Source organism: Vulpes vulpes, chromosome 13 (genome assembly GCF_048418805.1).
Source record: "Vulpes vulpes isolate BD-2025 chromosome 13, VulVul3, whole genome shotgun sequence".
Lineage (NCBI taxonomy): Eukaryota > Metazoa > Chordata > Mammalia > Carnivora > Canidae > Vulpes > Vulpes vulpes.
In genome coordinates, this window is record NC_132792.1 from 43,369,256 (window position 1) to 43,396,314 (window position 27,059).

Below are 27,059 nucleotides of genomic sequence, written 5' to 3' on the forward strand. Positions count from 1 at the left end.
GGGGGCCAGGGGATAGGGAGGGTAGGGGTAGGAGGCTAGAGAGAGGGAGGAAGGGGCAGGGGGAGGGAGGAGGGCAGTGGGGGGAGGGGAACAGGGGGAGAGAGGAGAGGGGCAGGGAGAGGGGGGACGGGGGTAGGGGAACAGGGAGGGAGAAGGGGGTAGGGAGGGGGTAGGGGAACGGGGGAGAGGGAAGGGAAATAGGGGGACGGGGGTAGGGAGGAGGGGGGCGGGGGGAGGGGAACAGGGGTAGGGAGGAGGGGGCTGGGAGTGGGAAGGAGGGGGAGGCCAGGGGGAGGGAAGGGGGCAACAGGGGGAGGGAGGAGAGGTGCAGGGGAGGGGGGAGAGGGATTACCTAAGGGACCCTTACTGGTCCCGCCTTCACCTTGGACCCTTTGCGACACTGGGCACTGGTGACCCTTCCTTCCTTCTTAATATTCTCTCTTCCTTGGACTCCAGTGTAACGGTTTCTCCTGACCTTTCACGATCCCTGAACTTTGATTTTAAAACCTGTTTCCATCACTTTGTCTGTTACAGCCTCGGTAAGTTGTGCGAACTCAGGTTAGTTGAGGGAGGAGGGGGCAGAAGGAGGGGGTAAGGGGAGGAGAGCAGGGGGGAGGGGGTAAGGGGAGGAGAGCAGGGGGAAGGGGGTAAGGGGAGGAGAGCAGGGGGGAGGGGGTAAGGGGAGGAGAGCAGGGGGGAGGGGGTAAGGGGAGGAGAGCAGGGGGGAGGGGGTAAGGGGAGGAGAGCAGGGGGGAGGGGGCGGGAGGAGGGCAGGGGGGAAGTTGCGGGGGCAGGGGGAAGCGCGCGCCCGCCCCGGGAGGGAGGCGGGGAGCGCGCCGGGCCCCCACCGGCCCCCCCCCGGCCCCCCCCGGCCCCCGCCCGCGCAGCCCGCGTCCCTTCCCTTCCCGCCCCGCAGCAGCCCCGCCGCGCCGGGTCCCCGCAGCAGCCGCCGAGGGTGCGTCAGGAGGGGCGGGGCCAGCGCCGGGGCGGGGCCAGCACGCCGCCGCCGGCCCCGCCCCCGCGCCGAGGCCCCGCCCCCTCCGGCCGAGAAGGGGCGGGGCCGGCCGGCGCAGGGTCCGGACTTGGAGGCGCTGCGGGCCGGGCGGTCGGGCGTCGGTCGGTCGGTCGGTCGGTCCGCCGCGAGCTCTGGCCCCCCGCCCCCCGCCCCCCGGCCCGGGGCGGACGCAGGGAGCCGAGGCGGGGCATCCGGGGCGCCATGAGGGGCCGCCGCCCGGCCGGCGCCGCGGCGGAGGGGCTGGCGGGCTGAGCGCCCGCGGCGGCCGAGGCATGCGGGGCCCCGGCGGGCGGCTGCTGCAGGCGCTGCCCCGGCTCCTGCCGCCCGCGGTGCTCCCGGGGCTCCCGGGGCGCGCGGGCCCGCGGGCGGCGGGCGGCGGCGGCGGCGGCGGGGGCGGGGCCGGGGGCGGGGCGGGCGCGGCGGCGGCGGCGGCGGCGGCCTCGGGCGTCCTGCTGGGCGCCTGCCTGGAGCGGCCCGGAGCGCCCGCGGCCTCGGAGCTGCCGGCGCCGGGCGGGGCCTCGGCGGGCGGCCCCGGGAGCGGCGGCGCGCTGGGCGGCGTGGCGGAGGCGCGGGGCTGGCGCTGCTGCTGCCTGGGCAGCACCTGTTGGTGCCGCAGCGCCGCGCTGGTGTGCGTGCTGGCCGCGCTGTGCTTCGCCTCCCTGGCGCTGGTCCGCCGCTACCTGCAGCACCTGCTGCTCTGGGCCGAGAGCCTCGACTCGCTGCTGGGCGTCCTGCTGTTCGTCGTGGGCTTCATCGTCGTGTCCTTCCCCTGCGGCTGGGGCTACATCGTGCTCAACGTGGCGGCCGGCTACCTGTACGGCTTCGTGCTGGGCATGGGGCTGATGGTGGTGGGCGTCCTCATCGGCACCTTCATCGCCCACGTGGTGTGCAGGCGCCTGCTCGCCGCCTGGGTGGCCGCCAGGATCCAGAGCAGCGACCGGCTGAGCGCCGTGGTCCGCGTGGTGGAGGGAGGGAGCGGCCTCAAGGTGGTGGCGCTGGCCAGGCTCACCCCTATACCTTTCGGGCTCCAGAACGCCGTGTTCTCGGTAAGTGCGGCCCCGCCCCTGCGCGCCCGGCGCCCCAGACCCCCCGGCGGGGCCTCGGCGGGAGACGTGCTGCGGGAGGGACGGCCCCTCCCGGGCGCAGGCCAGTCTGGCCAACAGGCAGCTTTGCCCCTTGGAGGGGGAGATGCACAGAGGTGGAGACGACTGAAAAATGCACATTTTACCCATTGGTCATTTTTTTTGTTTGTTTTTTTCCTGCAGCAGCTTTGGCACCAGGGAGCAAAGGTTTCACATTCCTAGCTTTTTTTTCCTCTTGCTTGCAAAAATGCATCCAGGAAAATTAAAAAAAGGCGTCCAGGGTTTTGACCCAAGTTTTTTTTTTTTTTTTAACGACCCACGGCTGAAGGAAGTGTTTGGGTAAACAGTGCAGGGAGTAGCTCCAGAGTCCGTATGACAGTCTCCTAAAATTTGTTAAGAGGTCCTTTCTTCATAAAGGAATTTGCTTTGATAGAATGCAAAAGGGGAGATTCTCCTGCTTCTTTTTTTTTTTCTTTTCTCTTTTTAAAGATTTATTTATTCATGAGAGACACAGAAAGAGAGGCAGAGACACAGGCAGAGGGAGAAGCAGGCTCCTAAAATTTGTTAAGAGGTCTTTTCTTCATAAAGGAATTTGCTTTGATAGAATGCAAAAGGGGACATCCTCTTGCTTCTTTTTTTTTTTTTTTAAAGATTTAATTTATTTATTTGTGAGACACACAGAAAGACAGGCAGAGACACAGGCGGAGGGATGAGAAGCAGGCTCCCTGCAGGGCTCGATCCTGGGACCCCGGGGTCACGCCCTGAGCCGCAGACTGAAGCTCAACCACTGAGCCATCCAGGCGTCCTGCTTATTTTTCTTTAGAGGAACTTGGTTTTGAAATCACTAGGTAGGGGATACAACAAAATAGGACAGATAACCTTTTGCCTAGTGACCATGTTTTTTTTTTCTTTATGCACCCCTTCTACACTTTTTTTTTTTTTTTTTTTGCCTCGTATCCATATGTTCTGCTTATCCAACTTAGTTTTCTCTAGCTCCGTGCAACTGATTGAGGAATAGAAATACTGCTAGTGAGGAGACCATCTGACTGGAGGAAAAGAACCCAGTCTTGACAAACTTCCTGACTTTGGAACGAACGCATCAGTGACTCTATGTCCCTGCTTTCCTCTTTCCTAAGGTGAAGGAATTGAGCTAGATTACTGAGTTCCCCAAATTCAATGATTGGAAACTACCAAGAGTTCATATAGTGATTTCCAGGAACTCAACCCTTCAGCTTGACTTAAATAATGTGTGTGGAAGTAAAGGGTTACAGCACTCAAAACTGTAGGAATAGATGTATTTAATACTATGGTAGTGATTCTGACACATTGTATTGTTTCAAAAATAAATTGTTAGTCTCTAGAAACTTTCTCATCTTGTTTTGTATTAATAATTCCAACCGCTGATTCCTAAAAGATAAAAATTGGTGTTTTTAGGAGTGTGTTATCCTTTTAAATATCTCCTGAATCTTCTTCTTCTTTTTTTTTTTTTTTAATGATAGGCAAACAGTGAGAGGGAGAGAGAGGCAGAGACATAGGCAGAGGGAGAAGCAAGCTCCATGCACCTGGAGCCCAACATGGGATTCGGTCCCGAGTCTCCAGGATCGCGCCCTGGGCCAAATGCAGGCGCTAAACCACTGCGCCACCCAGGGATCCCCCTGATTCATTATTTTGAATGATTTTTACCACCACCAATTGCTAGCGCACCGACATACTACTTTCACAAGCTGTAACCACCAGGTTAAGCAATTTCAGTAAACTAGCAGTTTACCTAAAAAAAAAAACAAAAAGAAAAAGAAAGAAAGAAAAAAGAATTCTAACTCTACCATTTTTGTGATGAAATCAAGAATTTTTTTTTCTTAATTTTTAAATTCCTTTTGCAAATCTCATGTTGATTCTACTCAATAGCAGGAGACTCATAGAAGGAGACTCATGGAGGTGTGAAAAGAGATAAGGGTCTTTTTTTTTTTCTGGAGAGTAAGTTTTAGTGTTTTTGGTGTTTTGATATGTTTTTTGCCTTAAATTTTTCCCTTTTACAACAACTTATAGTATTAAGTATAAACATGAACTTTGACCCAACCTTGGATAATAATGGATCAAGTGTTCTAAGACTTTGGAAGAGGGTTGGGACTAAGGAACGGTAAAGAGTTTTGTTCTGTTAGTTTGCCTTTTTTTTTTTTTTTAGATTTTATTTATTTATTCATGAGAGACACTGAGCGAGGCAGAGACACAGGCAGGAAGAGAAGCAGGCTCCATGCAAGGAAACCCGATGAGGGACTTGATCCCTGGTTGCCAGGGTCACGCCCTGGGCGGAAAACGGCGCTAAACCGTTGAGCCACCTGGGCTGCCCTCCTTGTGATTTTTCTTGTTCACCTACTGTGTGCTTCCTATCCTAAGCTCTTTCCAAATGTCATTTCTAATCTTTAAACCATCCCTGCACAGTGTATTTATGAGTATAGTGTAGACTGTTGTTTAACAGTTTGGAGCACAGGACTGACTGCTCTGGAGTCCTACTGTCTGCACAGAACCTGTTGACCTTGGTCAAGTTGCTCATCCTCTCTGTAGTCAGTTCATTATTTGCAAAATGGGGAAACTAGTGGTTACTTACATCATAGGATTATTATTGGGACAATTACACAAGATAAATACATACAGTAGAACCTAGCTTAACAAACACGTGTTGGTTTTTGTCACCATTACTATTGTTCTTACCCAAGGTCACTTGGGTACTGAGTAAATGGTAAGGTAAACCTATGCCCTATGGTTTGATGATAGGGTCCCAACCCATGGTTCTATTTCTTCATTGTATGTTTAGTAGCTACTGTAGTCCTGGGTATATAATGAGAACTCATATATTTGTTAATTAAAAATAAGACCATTTTGGGGTGCTTGGTTGGCTCAGTCAGTTAAACATCCAACTCTTGGTTTTGGCTCAGGTTCTGACCTCAAGGTCCTGGGCTTGAGCCCCATATCATCTTGCTCCGGACTCAGTGGAGAGTCTGCTTAAGGATTCTCTCTCTCCCTCACCTTCACCCTCACTTCTCTCTCTCTCTCAGATAAATGAATAAAATCTTTAAATAAGATAGTTTTTTTTAATGCTTTTTAACATTACATGAATAAGAAGTTATACTTTGTGCTTGGGAATAATGTAAGGTAATTATGTAGTTGAAACTGCACTTGACAAGGGGTAACTCTTTTAAGTTGGTGCTGTGGGGTCAAGAGAAAAGGAAAAAAAAAATGGAAAACAGCCTCTTGCAATAGATATCATTGGCATAATTTTACTGTGAGAGAAACAGAGGCTCAGCCCTCCAGGGACTTTCTCAGGGTCACTCAACCACCAAGGGGGGGAGCTTGAAACCAGGATGGGCTGATAAGATTTGTCATACTGTTAAATTTTACTCGTAGCCATAGCAGGGGGGGTCGTAGAGCCAGGGGATATAGTCTGTTACATCTTGTTCATTTCTTAACTACCTGCTTTTTAGCAGTGCCTTTCTTTCTTTCTTTTTTCTTTCTTTTTTTTTTTTTTTATTAGCTTTTTCAACCAAAACAGTTTACTGAGTTCTCCCAGGGTATATGGGTGAAAAGAAAGCTTAGTGTAGGCTAATTCTTACTTTATTATTCTTTTAAAAGATTTTATTCATGAGATACGCAGAGAGAGGCAGAGGGAGAAGCGGGCTCCGGGCTTGGGGACTCGATCCCAGGACCCCGGGATCACACCCGAAGCTGAAGGCAGAGGCTCAACCACTGAGCCACCCAGGCGCCCCAGGCTGATACTTATTTTAGTCTGACTTTCTGAACTTGTGCTCTCTCTGGCTTCATTCCATCTTCATTCTATCTCCAAACTCTCTACCCTTACCCCTCTGCCTGCCCACAGCTCCCCACTTACCTCTCTTGTCTTCTTTCCTTCCTGTCTTTTAAAAAAAATCCTCCCCCTCCCACCCCTTTCTCCTCTATTCCAGCTAAAAGTCATTTTCTTAATGCTCGTGATTAAAGGAATTAATCTGAGCTTACCTTAAAGAGGAAGTAAGATGTAGTGGTCACGAGAGGCATAAGCTTTGGAAATAGTCCTGGACTGGCCCATGCTGAGTTATGAGGGGGCAGTAAGCTGGTGCAGTGAAGGCTTTAGGTGTTTGCCCGGCACACAGGCAATTCTCAGTCACTGTTAGCAGTTATTAGTGGTGAAGGTAGTGGTATTTACATTTTAGACCCAGGAACTGGATCGTAAAGGTTAGTATATAGAAGAAGGGAGGGATCTCTCCTTTGCTTTGTGACTATAACAGACTGTATTGCTTTGCTTTTTCCACGTGTGCTAAAGAGGGATAAGGAAGCTGACACTCTCCACTTTTGAAACTACTGAAATAAGAAAAACATACATATACTTTATAGTAGCAGTTATTAGATCAAAAGAAATGTAATTTCCCAGGTACCTATTGATATTTTTTCCTTTTTTAAAAAAACACACTTTTTCTGGGGGGGGGGGGAGCTGGGAATATTTAAAGCTCCCACCTCCCCCACTTTTAATGTAATCTTGTATCTGTAGTTATTACTGCCTATAAAGACAGATTTATAGACGTATAGTTTCTGCGTGTGTCCCTAAGTATCGTTCTGACCTGGACACATGTCTCGGATGAGCATTTCTTACAGCTGCAGTCAGGACAGGTTAAATTATGCTGTAGTAAAAACCCCTAAATCTCCATGGGTTAAAACGTAAAGGTTTACTTACCTGTGGACACAGAATCAGGTTCAGCTTGGTTTGGGGAAGGGGCAGGGAATCTTTGCTCTGGGTCACTTGTCAGCCAGGCTGAGAGCCATCATCTTTCACTTCGTTACTGTGACATGGTGAATTGCACACTGGTTTTTCAAGCTTTCATCTGGAAATAATCTCACTTTTTACTGGCCTGAACAAGTTACCTGGCCAGCAAGCGGTAACTTCAAAGAGCTAGGCATGTGCCAGGAAGGAGCTAGGACTGGGGTGTTCGGTGGCAGTCTCTATGACTCGGTCACTTGATTATCTCCCTTCTCTCTCTCTCTCCCTCTCTCTCATCCCCCACAACTAATCATTGGCTCAGTCCTTTGGATCTTAACCTCCTGAAAACTTCCATTTGACCTGCTGCCATTACTCTGGTTCAGGCATCTCAGCCTCCTACCTGGTCTCCTTGCCTTTGGACCAAGAATTTCCAACTTTCTCTCCAGAAAGATCTTTTTAAAATGCAAATCTTTTTTTTTTTTTTTAAGATTTTATTTACTCATGAGAGACACACAGAGAGGTAGAGACATAGAGAGAGGAGCAGGCTCTTTTCAGGAAGCCTGATGCGGTACTCGATCCCAGGACCCCAGAATCAGTCCTGAGCCAAAGGCAGATGCTCAACTGCTGAGCCACCCAGGCATCCCCTAAAGTGCAAATCTGATCTTGTTGCTCTCCTTTGGGAAACTCTCCGGTGGGTTTTCTTTTCCCCTAAGGATAAATTCCAAAACCTCTTAGCATACATACCTCTCTCCCGTGTCTTGCCTTTCCTCAATTACTAAGTGAGTAATAACACATCTTTGATATGTTAACTTCTTTAATCCTCAGCATTCTAGGAGGTAGACGTGAGATTTCTGATTCAAACAGCAAACCTGTCTGTAGCTTTGAAACGTCAGGTTCTCCTTTTTCCTTTCCTTTTCCTTAGAAGAAACTTGTCTGTAACGTTGGAAAATAAAAACATTCACAGGAATAACATCCCAGTTATTATTCCAAACATCCTACATGTAGTGAGCATGAGAGTAGTCTCTTAAGATCTGCTCTCAGATGCCCCTTTGGAGACATCTGGACTTTCTGTAGTTTTGGTTTTGTTTTTTTTTTTTTAAGATTTTATTTATTTATTCATGAGTGACACAGAGAGAGAGGCAGAGACACAGGCAGAGGGAGAAGCAGGCTCCATGCAGGGAGCCCGATGTGGGACTCAATCCCAGGTCTCCAGGATCGCACCCTGGGCTGAAGGCGGCACTAAACCACTGCGCCACCAGGGCTGCCCCTTTCTGTAGTTTAAAGTTGCCTTCTGTGAAATGTCGGTTTTAATCCAAAAAGTATCATGTGATAATTGGTTGACATGGGTAACAGAATTCAAAATGGTACTTGCAGCTTCCAGAGGGGAGATCCTAAAAATAGTCTCTGTCTCTTTTTTTACTTTGGTCATGGAAAAGCTTAAAAAAGTCAAAGATCTGATAGGTTCCTTTCCTTAAATAATTCCCCATGGGAAATTTTGTATCCATCATCATTTAATCTTTGAAACCTAAAATAAAAACATGAAGCATACCACGAAAGATTCTCTTATTCATAGGTTGTATAGATTTACATATATGATGCCCCTTAATCATCACATCAGGTCTTCGAGGAGCTATCCATGACTAAGAGGAAGTTACTTAGAGGACTGGTTATCACTTGAAATCAGACTTGGTTCTGGGATCCCTGGGTGGCGCAGCGGTTTGGCGCCTGCCTTGGCCCAGGGCGCAATCCTGGAGACCCGGGATCGAATCCCACATCAGGCTCCTGGTGCATGGAGCCTGCTTCTCCCTCCGCCTGTGTCTCTGCCTCTCTCTCTCTCTCTCTCTCTGTGACTATCATAAATTAAAAAAAAAAAAAAATTAAAAAAAAATAAAAAAAAAAAATCAGACTTGGTTCTGACATTTACTGTGACATCTTGAGCAAGTTAGGGTTGCTCTTTTAAGCCATACTTTCTGTTGTACCATGTGTTTAATGATACCTGCTACGTGATGTGACGATACATAGTTGACTCATTGTTTAACATTTCCTCCTTTCCATCCTCTGCATTCCAAAGAGAGGACATCAAAACTCAGATTTTTTTTCCCTTTTGTAACTTAACAAATATTCGAATTACACTGAAGTGTCAGGCGCTGTTCTAACACGCGCACGTTACTTGCTTGACACTCCTATCAACTCTAACCCTTATTTTACCACTAAGACAACTGAGGCACGAGGTGGCAAAGTAACCCAGGAGCACGCAGTTAGTAAACAGTAGAGAAACGAACTTACCCACGGTTCTGCTGTTGGTCTAAGAAGAGCTGAAATTCTCAGAGATTTCCTGATTCCAGGTGCAGAACACTTGCCCTACAGCCCAACGCATAAATGTAAGGTGGACCTCCTATGTGTCAGGCTCTGGGCAAGGCTCTATACAGTTGAATTAGACATTATCCCAGGACTTTAGAGCAGGGGTCGACAAACTGTGGTCCCTGGCTGGGTCCACCATCTGATTTTGTATGGCACCCAAACCAAAAGGTTTTTTTCATCTTTAAATGATTGGGAAAAAATGTCAAAAGAAGAATATTGTGTGCACGTTACATGAAATTCAAATTTCAGTGCCTTTAAGTAGCATTATTGGACTATAGCCATGCTCATTCAGGTTTGTACTGGTTGTGCCTCATTTTAAGCTAAAATGGCAGAGTTGCGGCAGAGACTCCATGGCCTACAAAGCCTAAAATATTTCTTACCTGGCACTCGATAGAAAAAGTGTGCATTAGAGCTTCATCAGTGACTGTAATAAAACAACCATCCATTAAGCCTGGGCCCCTGCATCTGTAGGACGAGGCCCTTAAACTCTCCTGTATATCTTACTTACCTTTGCATTTAAGAAAATTATCTTTTTAAAAACAAAAGCAATAAGTACCTGGGTACTGGGGGTAGAAGGCAAACAAAGTAGAAATGAGTAAATTTAAAAGTACAAGACCTGGCCCCATCACCCTGGCTCACTTCTCAGTGAAATCATTTTAAAGAATTATGTGTTAGCAAACTGTTAATCACTTACTTTATTTTTGTGGGTCCATAATTGGTTAAAAACAGCAACAGAAAGATTTTCTGTTGGTTTTGGGAGGGCAAGGAGCTGTGAAACCGGGGTACGAACTAAATGACAGCGAAAGATAATTAAAGATGAACTTGAAGCAAATATAACTAATTTATTTTCCTCACCTTTGCACTGAGTAGTCAAGAAAAAAGAGTTTTAGTAATTTAGCTCACAGTTGAACTGAAATTAATTTTACAAGTAAATAAAAGTTTTGGACTGGCTCATGATTGTAAGACCACAATTATGGTAAAATCTTAGCCTCGTGGACTTTTGGGCACCTGTAGTTCTGTCTCAGTTCCTCTGTGAGTTTGGTGAAGTCATTTAGTGACTGGCCCCCAGTCTTCTTATTCGTAAAGAAAGAGGTTAGACAAGGTCTCCTCGTTTGCTCTTAAGAAGGCAGATGTTCTGAGCAACAATTTAACACCCCTCCTTCTTTTAACAGTTTGGCAGTAGTATGTTTTATAAAAATGTTTTCTCATCTTAAATTCTTATTCTGTATTATAGTTATGACCATAGATTCAGATACAGATGATGGGTCATGATACTTGTCACCGTTCCAGCATTATCTAATGATCCTTTCTTCTCACTGTTAATACTGATTCACTGCAGTATTTGTTTAGCAGCGTTCATTGTAAAAATTGAGAAGTATGGCTAAGTACAGAGAAGAAAACCATCATTAAGATTTTGGCATTTATTTTTGTAGTCTTTGCATTAATGAATGCCTGTGCTTTCCTTATATGACATGGGGAGTGATTCTTGTGACCTTTTACTGGATGTAATGAACATTTTGATCATTAAGTGTGGTACAGAATGACTTAAAATGGACACTGTCAGCTATGGTTTTCTGTCTTTGTATCTTTATCCCTGCTGAGAGCTGGGTCTTAGGAATAGAAGGCATTTGATAAATTTTTGCTGGATGAGTAAAAATAATAAGTCTGTGTTGTTTTTCAGCTCTGCCAATAAGATCTTTTTTTTTTTTTTAATTTTTATTTATTTATGATAGTCACACAGAGAGAGAGAGAGAGGCAGAGACACAGGCAGAGGGAGAAGCAGGCTCCATGCACCGGGAGCCCGACGTGGGATTCGATCCCGGGTCTCCAGGATCGCGCCCTGGGCCAAAGGCAGGCACTAAACCGCTGCGCCACCCAGGGTTCCCAGATCTTTTAAATGTATGTTCCAGAAAGTATATGCAGTGAAACGTGTGTGTATTTTTTTTTTCCCCTGGGGAAAGGGTTAGTGTGTGTGTGTGTGTGTGTGTGTGTGTGTGTATTAGTCAGATTCTCAAATGGATCGGTGACCCCTAAAATATTTACGAACCATTAAAAGCAGTTCCTAATTTAAGTACATTGAATAATGAAAAGGTCTGTATGTATGAAGGTGGCCTCTGAATTGTAGGTAGACCTACTGACCTAACCATCTTTGTCCGTAGAAGCCTATACATTGAAGGTCTCTTCAGCTGTTAGAGTGGGGTCTCTCAGAAACCATGCCTTGTTGTTGTTTTTTTTTTTTCTTTCCAGTAGCAAGACTTTCCCCAGTACTTTCACAGTTGCTGCTTAACAAGAGGGTCCCAAGCTTGACATTAGGTTGACCTCGGAGGTTACTGGAAATGCTTCTAGTACTCATTCAGTATTAACTTAATAAGTAACTGGTAGGTACCCAACCTATACCCACTGCTATTCTAGATGCTAGAGTCATAGCAGCAAATAAGGCAAAATTCATCTCAAATCCTTTAAAGTGCTTGCAGTCTAGGAGATCAATAACATTCCTAGGTATGGTATGGCATAAATTTTGCTGATAATTTTCATTTATGACATTATTTCCTTTTGAGGGGTTGGGGGAAGGTATTTTCGATTTTTGAACAACTAATTGCAAGTGGACTTTCTGTCCTAACGTCTTTATAAACAGGAATTATGAGAAGTCCCCATGTTTATAAATAGTTTTGATGTTACAGTCCACATCCAATGAATATTGGTACGTTTAGCACCTAATACATAGTAGGCATCATGCTAGAGGCTAAAGACAGAATGAAGAACAAGACAGGTCCCTTTCTTGACAGAATTAGTAGCCTGGGGAAAGGGCGAAGGGCAAACAGATGGTGAAATCTTCTGTCACTCTCTAGTGTGAAGGGGATGGGGAGGGTCTAGTGTCCTATCAGAGAACTTGAGAGCTTAACACAGGCCTGGGAGCTCAGGGAAGGTTTGCTAGAGACATCCATGACTGAGCAGTGAAATACGGTTGAGGTTGAGGACCAGGACTTTTGCCCAAGTAAGAGGAGTGGGAGGAAAGATAGAAGTTTCCTTGTCAGAAGGAACAGTGTACAAGGACCCAGAAGGAAAAGAGAGCAAGGAGTGTTCTAAGAACAAGAGAATTTTGATGTGCCTGGAACGTAATGTGATGTGGAACAGGAGATCATCAGAGTCTGGGTCTTCAAGCACGTTGCCTGCTGAAGTGAACCCCAACCTTACTCTGATGGCAGTGGGAAAGGATTAATGCAGGACTAGATTTGCATTTTTAAAAGATTTCTTCAGGATTTAGCATAGGTGGTGAGTGGTGGGGAGGTCTCCCTGTGGGAACTAGAGAGGAGAGACTGAATAGGGATAGAACAGACAGTAGGTAGATTTTTTAGGGATTTAGCAAGTGGACGGACAAGACGGGCAGGAGGGAGGAATGAGCCTGTCACTGACTTCTGAGGTGTCTGGCTAGAGGGACTGTGATTGGGGACAGAGGGGGAGAGGTATCTTGGGGAGGGAAGGAAAAGGAAGGGTGAATAAGTTCATGTTTTTTCTTATACTGGTTGTGAAGTTTTTATATTTCTGGAGGTGAAAACCACCGTTGACCCTCAAACGACACAGGGTCGACCCCCACCCCGCCCCTGCTCAGTCACAGATCTACATATAACTTCTGACTCCCCGAAAACTTAACTACAAATAGCCTACTGTTGGCCGGAAGCCCTAGGAAGCCTTAGGGACAGCTTAAGGAGTCGATTCACAGATATTTTGTCTGTTATTACATACAGGTAATGTATTATCTACTGTATTCGTATAATAAAGAGCTAGAGAAAAGAAAATCATACAAAAGAGCAATACATTCACAGTACTGTACTGTATTTACAGGAAGACGTCCACATATACGTAGTTGTAGTTGCCATTTGCAACTGTTTGTGAAATATCGATAGTATTTTGAGGATATATATACAGTAAAACACACAGTTTGTCAATAAATAGTAATTAGATGAAAAGATGAAACCGTATTCATTTTCGTTTCCTTTGACCATTCCTTTCTTAAAATTATTTTGGGGGTTTACGGTTTTTTTCTATATATTATTAGATTAGATATGTTTTTATTGGAATTTACCTTCATTGCAACTTTCTCAATTAAACAGAATCCTTGGGACACCTGGGTGGCTCAGTGGTTTGGCGCCTGCCTTCGGCCCAGGGTGTGATCCTGGAGACCCGGGATTGAGTCCCACGTCGGGCTCCCCCCATGGAGCCTGCTTCTCCCTCTGCCTGGGTCTCTGCCCCCCCCCCCTCTCTCAATCTATGTCTCTTGTGAATAAATAAAAAGAATATTAAAAAAAAAAACAGCATCCTTATTGTATAAGCCAAGAAAATTCAGGAAAGCATAATTTGCTGAAACTAAGATTTGCAGAACTGTGGATAAAATTCGAGCTCTCCTGAACACAGATCACCTTTATATTCTTCATTAGATCCATGTCAAGATATTCAGTGTAAAAATTATATAGTTTCTTAGTGGATTCACTTAAAGCCAGTAAAGCCATTGCATAAATATTTGGAAACTGAGAAAGTGCGGGGGTGGGGGTGGGGGTGGGGGTGGGGGGGAGCTTCCTGGGAGGAGCTGTACTTTGTGCTGTGCCTGAGGGGCAGCAGTCCCCACTTCCAGGAGCATCTGAGTGATCAATCTGAAGATAGAGGTTTTCTAACTCTCAGCCCCAAACATCAGTCAGCTCTTGCTCTTTAGAGTTAAGCATTTTTCTTTTCTTTTTTTATTCTTTCTTTCCCCCTCCCCCTCTCAGATGGGCTCTCTGTTTTCATGATCTCTTTGGTATAAGGTCATGGTCTACATTAACCCCTACTGGCCCAGAGAAACAAATCACACCTCTAAGCAAAGCACAGTACCTTCGGGAATAAGAACGCAGGTGCGTCTACGGTGCTTCTGGAGGATTAAAAGCATCCTTTTTAAACTCTTCCTGGAGTTCTAATGATCACAGAAGCTGAGCCACAGGATAACAATGACATCCCCGTTTGAGATTTATGTTTTTCAAAGAATGGAGCTGGATGCCCATCCTGAATAGGATATGAGCTTAGAGGAAATGCTGGAATAATTTGCAATCTGTTCATCTCAACGAAGTTAGTAAACAGTCGAAAAATGTGTGTGTCTGTGTGTTGCTGTACTGGTTAAATTATTTGACACTCCAGCAGAAGTCGAGAATGATTAGCCAAAATCCGTTTTTTACTCTCTTTAGACATACAGCTTTTCAGAAGGGACATATATATAAACAGTGACCCCTGCTTTTTCCCCAGGATGAGGTTTTTGTCATAAAAGGTTTGGCAGAAAAAAAAATAATAATTAAAAAAAATAAAAGGTTTGGCGATATTTGATTTCTGCTTTGGACAAAGGTCTTGTTAAAGAGTTGAGTTGCAGGCTTGTTTCCCGTTTAGGAGATGTGCTTAACATCGCCTTTTGGGTATTACTGACTTCACATCTGAATGTCAGTTTTATGTTTTCCTTAGAGAAACTTCATCACGTTTAAAGACTATGGACTGAAGCTTTGCATTCTGATATTTTGGAACTTAAATACTTAAAGACAACTTCCAAAACCTGTAATGTTCTATTATCGACTCCAATATCATGATTTTTGTGATTCATCGTTTTGCCGTGTGTACCCATTTTATACATTTGGCGTGTTCGTTCTGTAGGCAGGTCTCTTGCTGTAGGTACCCCAAACTGACAGAGGAGCCTCTCTTCACCTCGTTCTTTGACTAGGCTCTCCGGTGCTCTTCTCCTGGATACAGACTCGTTTCCCTTTTCACCGCAGGCCCCTAACAAGTGTCACCCCAAGTACTTGCCTTGTATAGGGTTCCCTTGCGTGTGCTCTGTAAACTACCCAAACCCCACTGCCAACCGCACTGATACATCCTGTACCTTCCGTGCCACGTTGTCCTTGCTCATTCTCAGAACACCTTAGCTTCCCCATCCCACCTGTCTCTGCCTGCCAAACCATGTTTTGTTTTCAGAGTCCATTTCAAATGCCTCTTCTTCCACATGGTTGCCCTCTGGCCCCTATTCCTGCAGCTAAAATTAATCCCTGTTTACCCTTTAAGATCCTTCTCCAGAATCCCTTATCGCCTATTTTTAGGTAGTTGATGTGTCTTTGCCAGTGTGTAAATCCTTTGAGGTAGGAGTCACATCTTCCTTTCTGTCTCTCGCAGGCACCTGCCAGAACATCTTGGCCTGGGCAGCATGAAGTCAGTAATCATTTAGTTAAATTGTTAACCAGTCACTGTAGTATTCTTTCCAAACCAGCAGTGGTGGATCTCCAGCTAATCATCTGAGTAGAGATGAATGTAGCTTTATTGAAAGTAGGAATTACACATTCATTAGATTGGGTTAGATTGTAGTTAGAGTAACTGTAGGTCACTCTTTTAAAATACCAGATCTTGGGGCACCTGGGCAGCTCAGTGGCTGAGCATCTGCCTTTGGCTTAGGCTGTGATCCCAGATTCTGGGATCTGGTCCCGCATCAGGCTCCCTCCCTGCGTGGAGCCTGCTTCTCTTTCTGCCTGTGTCTCTGCCTCCCTCTCAGAGTCTCTCATGAATAAATAAATAAAATCTTTTTTTTTTTCAATAAATAAAATCTTAAAAAAAAAAAACCTACAACAACAAACATCTTAACATTAGCAAAAAGAAAAAAATTTTAGTTAATAACACTAGTAACAACAATAACACAACATTCTTATCCAGAAATGTTTCTATAATTACTCAAAATCTTTTACCTCTCTTGCTAAAGTTTGATGGTTTTATTTATATTATACATTTCTTATTCGTGTACCTCTAAGCACTTGTGTTGTTGTTATATTACACTCTGACCAAGGAAACCCATAAAGAAATGCAAGTAGGAAGATGTATATTTAAAACTAATACCAAGAAATAAAAATAATATCCATATAAACTAGAATGCATAGGATAGAGTCACGAAATACCATTTTTACTCCCTCAAACTAGGAAAGACCAAAATTTGGTATTTTAAGTTGGTACACAGTTTTACATAAATGGAAATCTGACTTGATAATGAATCAATCTGCTTTAATCTGCTCTTCTAGATTACTGATCTCTCCTTACCCAACTATCTGATGGCATCTTCGGTTGGACTGCTCCCTACTCAGCTTCTGAATTCTTACTTGGGTACCACCCTGCGGACGATGGAAGATGTCATTGCAGAACAGAGTGTTAGTGGATATTTTGTTTTTTGTTTACAGGTGAGTTTGAGGCCAAAGGTCTTTTTTATTTTGATTTTTTTTAAAATTTTCTTTTTGTATGGCATTGCTGATTTAAGCCTAATGTATTTCATTGAAAATAATTTAGGAGGATTTTTCCCTTTTTATATCTTTTCTTGTTCTCTTTCAATTATACTTTATATTTTGACATTTACATTTTAATTGTGTGGATATATGGAAGTTTATTGAACTGAATTAAAACTTATTAAAAATTCTTGGGCAGCCCGGGTGGCTCGGGGGTTTAGCGTCGCCTTCAGCCCAGAGCGTGATCCTGGAGTCCCGGGATCGAGTCCCACGTCGGGCTCCCTGCAGGAAATCTGCTTCTCCCTCTGCCTGTGTCTCTGCCTCTCTCTCTGTGTCTCTCATGAATAAATAAATAAAATAAATAAAAATTCTTTAAATAAAAAAGAGATTGAGAAAAATAAGGTTCTTTTTTGCAGTGATTTTCAAAGTCCTCATTCTTTTTTGAGTTTTTGTGAAGTGTTGTTAATACTATCTGAAGATAATTTTAGTGAGATTTGGTAAAGTTGGGTTTTTATCTTACCTTTTCTTCAAATTATTAAACTCTGCAATTGGTAATTTTAAAAGGGTATTATACTGGCAATGGAAATTTTTTTCTAGTACAATCTGATGTAGAACAAATTTTTTTTTTTTTTTAGAAAGTATTGCTTTATTCCATTCCATTTGTAGTCCATTACAAATTCAAATAAGATTTGTGTAATGGACTGGTACAAATTGACATACAAATTATAGTATACCTACAATTACAAGATTGATAAAAAATTCTGCTATGTAGGCATATTTACTCAGTTCCTTTAAGTTGCAATAGAAAGAGTTTAAAAAATCCATTTCTTTAGTCATGTTACATGTCCTTCCTGAGATTTACCAAAATATGAAATCACCATAACTTTTGATGATTTAGCAATAGTTGATAATAGCTTTTACTGAGAGCTTTATATGCTGTATATTTAAGCTCATTTAATCCCTACCCAAAGGCTAGGAGGTATGTACTTTTATTATCTCCAGCCAATTGTGTACATTTCTTCCCAACTCTCCTCCCTGACATCAGCAGTGGTAAACTTGAAATTGATCGTGGCAGGAGTATTTAGACCATGGAAAATGGCAGGTGCTCCAAATCAAGATTCCTATCTCATCTCCAAGAGCTAGTTTATTGGCACACCAGTGGAGAGTAATTGGTCTAAAGTCACAGCTGCAAGGGGTAGAATCACGATATGAACCAAGGCATTTGACTCTGTAAACTATACTCATAATGAGGACTATTGTTTACTGAGTGGGTAACACTGAGGTAGCCAACATCTTATTGGTCCCTTAACTTGATAGTTTTAAGTTTTATTCTTAAACATACGATATCATATTGGAAATTTAGTGTTAGCAGTATTCTCAACTTTTGAGGTACTATATTGTATTAAAATCACTGTGATAAAGCCAGAGTTGATTTTCTTTCTGTTTTTGAGTACAAGTTCAGTAAACAGAGTGAACCCAGGAATATTTACATTGAACTATAAAGCTTATCAATTAAATGGCTAGTTTTAGGAAAAATTTTGTAATATTTTTGACATTCAGGGAATCCCTTTTTTTTTTTTTTTACTTTTTTTATACAAAGTTTATATATATACACATACACACATACATAGGTATGTGCATACACACACACACACACACACACAGAACCTAAATCTAGGTTTAGAGTTTTTATTATAGTTGATTTATTTTTATTAATGTAGTAGGTTAATCACATCCTAAACTTTTTATGCATTATATCTACATGGTAATTTATGTTTATAATTATCCTGAGGTACTATAACAGTCTAACATACACTGCATTCTCAGATTTTTTTTATTATAAATTTAAGTACCTTTTATGTTTTTCTAGTTTCCTGAAAATGAATAATCCATTTGAAGTATCTTTTCCCCTTTACATTATGTTTGAGTAATTAGAACTTGTTATTTTCAGTAGGTTTCATACGATTTTTACTACTTGATACTTTATATTTCTGTGCATCTTAATGAATCATTCAACTGTAATTGGTAGAATTATACTAAAACAAAATAGTTCACATGTTTGTCAGAAGTGTTTCTAAAAATATAGGGCCTTCTTTTTTCCCCCATCAAGTTCTTACCCCTTTGAGCTGACAAATTTAAGCTTAACATACAAGATGGGGGGGGGGGGGGAGAGCAAATATTTCTTAGCCCTTAACATATGTGAAAAACAACAGTAACTACCACAACAACAAAAAGTAAAGCTGTATTTATGCCTCAGTTTTATTTATTGATGTTACTTATAGCCTCGTATATTTCAGAAGGGGTTTAATTCAGCTTACAAAAGATACACAGGAGAATAAAATAGGAGGGCATATAAGTCCTCTTGAAGAGGGAAGTACATAGGAGAAAAGGATGAAGCTTAGGTTAAAGTTAGTAGAGTAAAAATAATAATAATAATAAAGTTAGTAGAGTAAGTGTATTCATGAGGTTTCTCATATTTTACTAGAAAGCCACAAATTTGCCTCTGAGCTTTATAGCCACCTAAATAGAATCCAGTATCTGTAAAATTAAGCAATACAAAATAGATCCAACTTGGATTCTGTGATCTCTCAATTCCGTTACTCTTCTCCATGCCCTATATTTTCCTGTGTACCCACCAGCCAAAACCCTGGATGAATCCAAGTTTTGATATGCTTTGCACCTGTTGTTTTCAGGAAGTCATACAACCAGATTGGTAATATTTAATTCATTGTCACAAACCTTCTGCTGGTTTCTCAACATTACCCCATTTCCCAACTGTTTCCTTTGTCTTCCCACTCCCTCATTTCATTAATGACTATTGCAAACCTATCTCAGCTCCTCCCAATTTTGACTCCTTTATCCCCATTTTCCTCGTCAGTCTCAACAGATCACCTCCTTTGCTTACCAGAAAAATCAGAAGCCTTCAAATGAGAAAACCTGTAATTTTCATCTAAGAAACCCACTAATAATCTTCTGTTCTGCTCAGGCTCTCAGCTTGCTCTCCACTTGACAGTGGAAGAGATGCCTTTGTGTAGAAGGATTGTCCTTTTACTTGTGTTTGATTCTCTTGTTTTTAAAACAAGTTTTTTTGTTTTTTGTTTTTTTACATTTCACTATGGTGGTGGTGTGTTGGTAAAAAAAAAAAAAAGAAAGAAAGAAAGAAATCAGTGCAAATTGCCGGGCCATCTGTCTAGAAGGGCATCTGGGGAAAATCCCGTGTAAAGATGTAGCCAGTGTACGCTCACTAGGAACCTAAAAAAAAATTTTTCTGCTGGATTTAAGTGTACTTGCTGTGGCTGTCATGTCATTGTTAACTTTGTTGAAATCAGATGCACTTTCCAGTTCTCTTCTGGCTTGATCTCTTAGCAACCTAAGATTCTGTTAACCATGCCCTTTTATTAAAAAACCTTTTTTAAACACTTTTAAAACTCTTTAAACCTTTTTAAAACACTTTATTCCCTTAGCTATTTAGATTTTTTTTTTCCTGCTTACCTGGTTCATTTATCAGTATCTCTTCCTTTCACCCCAAAATTGGTGTTCCTTTCTGTTCTTACTCTGAAAACTGTCCTTTTTGGCAAATCCTGTTACTGTGGTGGCTGCTATCATGTTTATTTGTGTAAGGACTCCCTTAATACAAGAGCTCAGCCTTCTTTCCATAGCTTTGGACCCATTCCCTGAACGGTTTGGGTATCTGTTAGGCACTTCAAATTCAGCATGTCTGAGGCAGAGCTTAGCATCTCATCTATACCCTTCCTAAGTCGTTTCTAACATCTTTTCCATGTCTTTTCATGGCATCACCATAACACTGATAAGTATCAAACCTTGGGTTTTCAGAAAGCAGATCTTGTTTTTTTTTTTAAAGAGAGCTAACCTGCTAGAGAACAAACAGATTTGAAGGCCCACCTTTAAAATACCTAATTTGCTCAGAATTATATTGAGGAATGGATACCTACTTACTAGTGCCCCCCCCCCAAAGAGTTCCAAATTCCCCTCTTGGACCCCCCCGCCCCGTGTGCTCTGCCTTTATCCTCCCACTACCCTCAATGCTTTCCCACAAAACTATTAAAATTATGAGCATGTTTAATTGAAACAGTGTTATATTTTAGGGTCACTATGGTTAGAGCAGCCTTTGAAACTTACTGGGTCATTAAACATCACCTGTTCTAATAACCTTGTTGCACTGAGAATATTTGCTCCAAACTCTGAAGAACTGATTTACAAATGAAGTTTGGAAGTACCATTTAGAAGATGTGTACTGCCTAAACATTGTGATGAACATAGAATGTTAAAGCACATTAACACATAAAGAGGAATCACAACTTCCTATTGGACAGTGGGAGAAGCCCACATAGTGATGTGAAATCATATCACTAGTTGAGTGGCTAAACCTAGACCAACACCTGACTTTCATTTCAGTGCTTTTTCTAGTATCCCTTTGACTCGCCTTTTTTTTTTTATCACCATGTTTCCCTTTATTTTTGTTTTTCCCTGAGCACAATTTCATGTTCACGATCTCTTGTCAATTTCTTTGAAGTTTATTGGCATTTCATTTTTTAAGTGGTTCTTAATATTTTAAATTTTGGCTGCACGGAGGTAGTTCATGTGCATATGGTAGCGCTTCTCTCTAAATGTACTTAGGAATACCTATGGACATTTATAGTCATGCAAGATATGATATTACATTAATTACATGAATAAAATTCAGCCAGCAGACCTCTGTTATAGACATTTTTTTTTCCTTGAAAGAAGCTTTTTGGTACAAAGAGGCAAGTTTGATTTGTATCAAGCAAACATCATTTATATAGATTAAAAGGGATGTATATGCTTGCCTTGGGTTAACCTGATACCCTATGTCGGTTACTTATATGTTGTAGCCTCTACTCCCAGTAGAAGCAGCAGAGGAAAGCATAAATGGCAATGGTGATAACCTATTAAAATTCTTACCTGACCATGTTTAAGTAGCGTCCTGCTTGAAACCTTTCTAATCCAAATATTTATTGGGTTTATTTATTGGGTTTATTCTTCCCTCTTTTTTCCGTGTAAAATATTATTAACCGTAATGTTTTGTTTTTATTCACAGATTATTATAAGCATAGGCCTCATGTTTTATGTAGTTCATCGAGCTCAAGTGGAATTGAATGCAGCTATTGTAGCTTGTGAAATGGAACTGAAAACCTCTCTGGTTAAAGGCAATCAACCAAATACCAGTGGCTCTTCATTCTACAACAAGAGGACCCTAACATTTTCTGGAGGTGGAATCAATATTGTATGACTCTAATGAAATGTATGATTGTCAAGAGCTAGTGTGCTGTCCAAGGTCTAGTGGTCACCTTACTAGTGGGCAGAGACAAGTTCTAATTGTATTACGGCACAAACAAAACTGACTAGTTTTTAAATTGCACAATTTTTTTAAAGGAAGATCATTTTCTGGATATGTAAGTGTAAATGTAGATGCAAATATGGGCTGCACCTCTTGATCATTTATTATGCCCTCAATGGCCTATAGGTCTGCACTTTAGTGTTTTTTTAAGTGTTTTCTTTCTGGGTACTTATGAACAGAGAAATAACCCAAATATTTTTCTGCTTAGTGTCTTTATTTATAAAGTCCATGAATATTAGTCGTAAGCATCTTCCCTACTTAAAATGATGAGTAAAAGTATATACTTTTAAATGTATGATATTATTTAGATGTTCTTTGTCCTTTTCAGAAAATGTAGTGGTTTTTTTGTTTTGCCTTTTGTTTTAAATGGGACCACTTTGCTTCCGTTTTCCAGACTAAGTTAAAAATAGACATTAACTTTTGGTTGAATGTATTTTTGCAAGCATCATTGCAGGGCCATTTACACCTATTCACACAAGCTTAAATCCTACATTGTGGGACTGAAGTGCTCTTAAGATACTTTTTTATTTTCACTGTGTAATATGCAAAGCAAAAGGGAAATCATTTAATGGGTGGTGGCTCAAATTAGAACCCATGTTCTAACTTCATTTCATCGGCTTTACTCTCCTTAGATCTTTCATCAAAGGGCTGTCCCATTGCAGTCTTACTAAAAAGTTTTAGTAAAATAAACTTCTTTTTCTTTTTATATTCATCATTAGGCTTTGAGATAAAGATTTTTTCCTTTAAAATGATGGGCTTACCATCATTGAAGATGTCACTCAGGTGGCCTTGTTTGATCAAATCGCCTTTTTAAAAAAACCAAGCTTTAAGATCATGTTTATAAGTCCACTGAATTACATATATGTCCCCATAGTCTTCAGCTTTAAAACTATAACGTTAATACCCAAATTTGTATTATTTGCCCTACAATAAGGTAGGTTTATTTGATTTGTTTTTTGGTACTTGTTTTTCTCTGATAAGACTCAGGAATTCTGAAATGTGAAATTAAGTCTCAATTCTTTCTCTTGTAGCATGAATTGAGTGTATTTATTAGTAGCACTTAGGAGTATAGCATACAATAATTTGGCATATGATTAATATGACCTATGTATTACTCATATATCACCTTATGTTTTTAAAATGGTTTAATTGTGCACTTGATTCGTTTTTTTTACAACCCAGATTATAGATATAAATGCAAATTTTCTGGTTGGTATCTCTTTTTTTTGCCATGAAAATTCCACCTTATCAGAGACCTCCCATTTGCCTTTTCTTTTCTTTTTCTTTTTCTTTTTCTTTGTTTAAGATTTTATTTATTTATTCATGAGACACACACAGTGAGAGAGAGGCAGAGACACAGGCAGAGGTAGAAGCAGGCTCCACGCAGGGATCCCAACGCGGGACTCGATCCCGGGACTCCAGGATCACTACTTGGGCCAAAGGCAGGCGCTGAACCGCTGAGCCACCCAGGGATCCCCCATTTGCCTTTTATTAGGGTAAAACCTTTGCCCTGATTTATTAAAGTGCAAAAGAATTCTTTGGAAGCAGAGTATTCTAGTCTTATGCTAGAGACACATTGCACTCGATAATTTTAACGTGTAAGTTTTTTGCTTGATTGCAGTTATAATTGTTTTCCTTTCCTTCATCATGTATAAGTTTTCTCACCTTTGGGTCACAGTGAAGTTCACTGATATGTCCACATCAAGAAGACCTCAGTGCAAATGATCCGAGAGGCACCTGATCCGAGAGTCTACAGTAGTTAATTGGCCTCCAAATCCTTCTTTCTTTCATTGATAGAAAAAAAAATGATACTAGAATATTCTTATTCTTTTTTTATCCTAATTATTTTTATTTTTAAAAGTAATTTTAGTTTAATAATCTCAATGAACAATATGATTGATTTATTCTTCTTTGCCTAACCTTGACAATAATTTTCTTGTGCTTCTTGTTTGTTGGTTAGTTTTTGTTAGAGGAATCATTTAAGATCACTCCTTTCAGACTTGTGTTACACTTCATGTATTTTGAAGTGCGTTTATTTACTTAGCATTTTGTAACTTGAATAATTTCACCAAATAAATACCTTTTGGTAGTTTGTAATGAGTTCTTCCAATTATTGCATTTTGCTTCATACTTAAATATATAAAAGGTAGAAGAGAAATAATTTTTCCATATGCTGCCAATTATAATTTTATATAATAAAATCATCCATTTTTACTTAAAATAGTATGGATTTACTATTTCTAAATTACTAATGTAAAGCTGCAGTTTTCCTTTTCTTGATTATTTCTGGCCTCCAGGTAAACAGCAATCTATTATATTCATGTTATTTGATAGCTGAATTTGGTTACTGGGTATTGGATGTGCTCTCTATAAATTTTATGAAGCATTGCCATGCCTTATTCACCCCATCTTTAACCTTGCATCCCAGATTTATGGCCGTAACAGATTTTACAGGTTCCTTTTATGTTGCCCAAATAATGCCTCCCGTTATAGAGTGTGTATTTGTAAAATAAAATGTTTTTATTTTGCAGTATAAAGTTGTTTTATGCACATTTTAAAAAGCATACAACATACCTAATTTCTAAATCTGATGAAAGATACATTCCATTTTTAAGTCTTTTGGGCCTTTTCCTTAGTTTCCATATTTTTTGGTTTATTGTTAAATGTTTTTGTTTACTCTTTGCCAAATTTTGTCATGTAAATTGTTTTTAAAGAGCACATCTTTTTAAAACATGTGTACATGATAATTTACTAAGTGCTTTCGTGTCCATTTTCATTTGATCATCTGATTTGTGAAATAACTTGAAATTTGTACCCTTTGGTTTATGAAAATAATAGAACCAGATCTCTGTCATTAGAACATGTGTTTTGAGTTTGTGTTCAGAAGTGACTGTGTGGATTTATCCAGAGCCAGCCATACTCGTTTTATGTACCTCGTAACCAACTGCAAACCTTCCTAAGATGACTTTGCTTTTATAGGGTCAGATATGACTCTAAAACATTTCTCTCCTTGAGAGGCTAAGTTCAGTAGTTTCTCTTACTTATCCTTGCTGTCACTGAGCTAAGTGGTACAGCTACCAGCAAGTCCCAGCAGTTCTGTGTGTGTTAAATGTGCGACGCTGATTTGGACTGTTCTTGGGGAAGGTGCTATGTATGGCTTACTTATGTCAAAATTTGTGGGACTAGCTTTAGAATGCTTGAGAAAGTAGCTAGGTATCTGCCAGGGTGATACGGGCCAATCTTCAGATGCATGGTAAATCCATGCTATTCAAAACCAAGTGGCATTTGCAGAGAAAAAGAAAGGTTCATGAAGACCTCAGGAACAGTGATACTGACCTAGGTTGATGACTTCAGTGATGGAATTTTGTTTCAGGGGCCCCTCACTTATCAGAACAATAGCTAAAATAACACTCTCTGGTTTTTAGATTGGACATTGCTGATTTCTATTATAATAAGCTATATAGGATATAATTCTTTTAAAGCTCATCTCTTTTTAAAAGCCTTTAAAGAAGGGAGAGGAATCACCTGTGTCCACAGAATATTTGAAACTCAGGAGTTCTAATAACTTTGCATATTGAACATGAACTGTTAATTGCACAACTAAATTATAACTTGGTACTTCTAAATTGCTGAGTGATTGCTGCAAACTATTTTCTACGATACCAGAAGATTTAAAATAGATAATTCGAAGGGTGATAATTGATATCCCAGATCACTTGTGTGCCTGAGAAAATAAAAGGTGATATTTTATTTTCCTTCTTTCTTCTCATTCTTAATTTAGTGGACTGTATCCACGGGAAGGAGCAATTTAGGAGGAAGGGAGGGTGGAATGGATGGAATGGTGGTAACTGACCCTAGATGGAGGATGGTTATGGTTACGGCTCTAGCAGAGGCCCTGTGGAGAAATGATTCTGATCTCTAACATTGGCACTTGCTTTTCCAGTTGGGTTTTTCTAATACTCCTAAGTCATGAAATGCTACCCGCCTGTCGAAAAAGTCCTCAGTCCTTTGTCCCAGGCTGCAGTAATGTTTACGATGCCTTCGTAATACTGAAGGACTTTCACCAATATAACTTCCCTTTGATCTCTACCCTCCTTCCATGACTTTCCTTGAGGGCATATTTTGCTGTCATAACACTTTCAGCACCTAGAATAATACCTGTCCTTGATTATTTGCAGCAGGTCCCATACTGTCATGTGTTCATTTTTTTTGGCCACTTATGGTCAAAATGGCTTGCTAGAACACAAAAATAGGCCCAAGGTGGGGATACCACATGTCACAGACTGCTTTGAACCGGAGAGGTGCCTGTGGAGCACTCATTGGGTAAGCGCGTGTGGCAGTGCGTGTGCTCATTACCCAAGATTGTTCAGTACTTTCTGCCATGCTCACCCTCCTGGGTTGAGGCTGCCTGTCAGCACTCATTGTGGGGAGAACGGTAGTAGTACACTGTATTATGAGTTCAGTATTGAACTTCAGGGATGCACTCAATGCACTAACATAGCATATGTGTGTAGGGTAAATGTAACCACTCTGCCATGTTTGGTCAGAGTTGGTTATCCAATCATTACTAGCTGATATCGCAGTCCTAAAAATGACTAATATTCTGTAGGCTAATTTCTGGGTGAAAGGCTTAAAAAAAATCACAAGCTATGCAGAGACGTGGAATAGAAAAGAATGAGTAGAATTGCACTGAACCAAAACAGAGTAATTTGAAAATTATAAATTCTTACAGTAGGTATACAATTAGAATGGTTGGTTTTTTGGTTTTTTGGGTTAAGATTTTATTTATTGTCTTTAGGGATAGGTGGAGATAGCGGGAGAGCAAGAGGGAGCATGAGCGGGGGGGGGGTGTGGTGGGCAGAGGGAGAAGGACAAGCAGACTCTGTGTGGAGCACAGAGCCCCAACCAGGGCTCAATCCCAGGTCATAAACTGAGCCGAAACCAAGAGTTCGACGCTTAACTGACTGAGCCACCCAGGCGCCCCTAGGGTAGTATGTTTTAATGTAAGTGTGTTTATCCTAGGATGCATAAAATTCATGACCACCGTACGGCAGAAGCAGCTAAGACACAATTCTTTGATTCTGTCCTTATTAGTTACAAAGCGCCTTTGATTGGAGATGTTGTGAAGCATGGCCTGCTTCACGTTCATTATCTCTCCGGGGTTCTGCACTAAGTTGACCTCAGCAAGGAGGGCAGAGAACTGAGTGGT

The 27,059-nt window shown here is 41.6% G+C and overlaps 1 protein-coding gene across 1 annotated transcript; it reads left to right on the plus strand.

Moving 5' to 3' along the window:
* The first annotated feature begins 1,089 nt into the window (after positions 1-1,089).
* On the plus strand, positions 1,090-25,600 carry TMEM64 (transmembrane protein 64). The gene is made up of 3 exons (XM_026014297.2): positions 1,090-2,061; positions 16,273-16,428; positions 21,551-25,600. The coding sequence occupies exons 1-3, from the start codon at positions 1,288-1,290 to the stop codon at positions 21,740-21,742; spliced, it is 1,122 nt and encodes a 373-aa protein (XP_025870082.2). The 5' UTR covers positions 1,090-1,287; the 3' UTR covers positions 21,743-25,600.
* Positions 25,601-27,059: the final 1,459 nt, after the last annotated feature.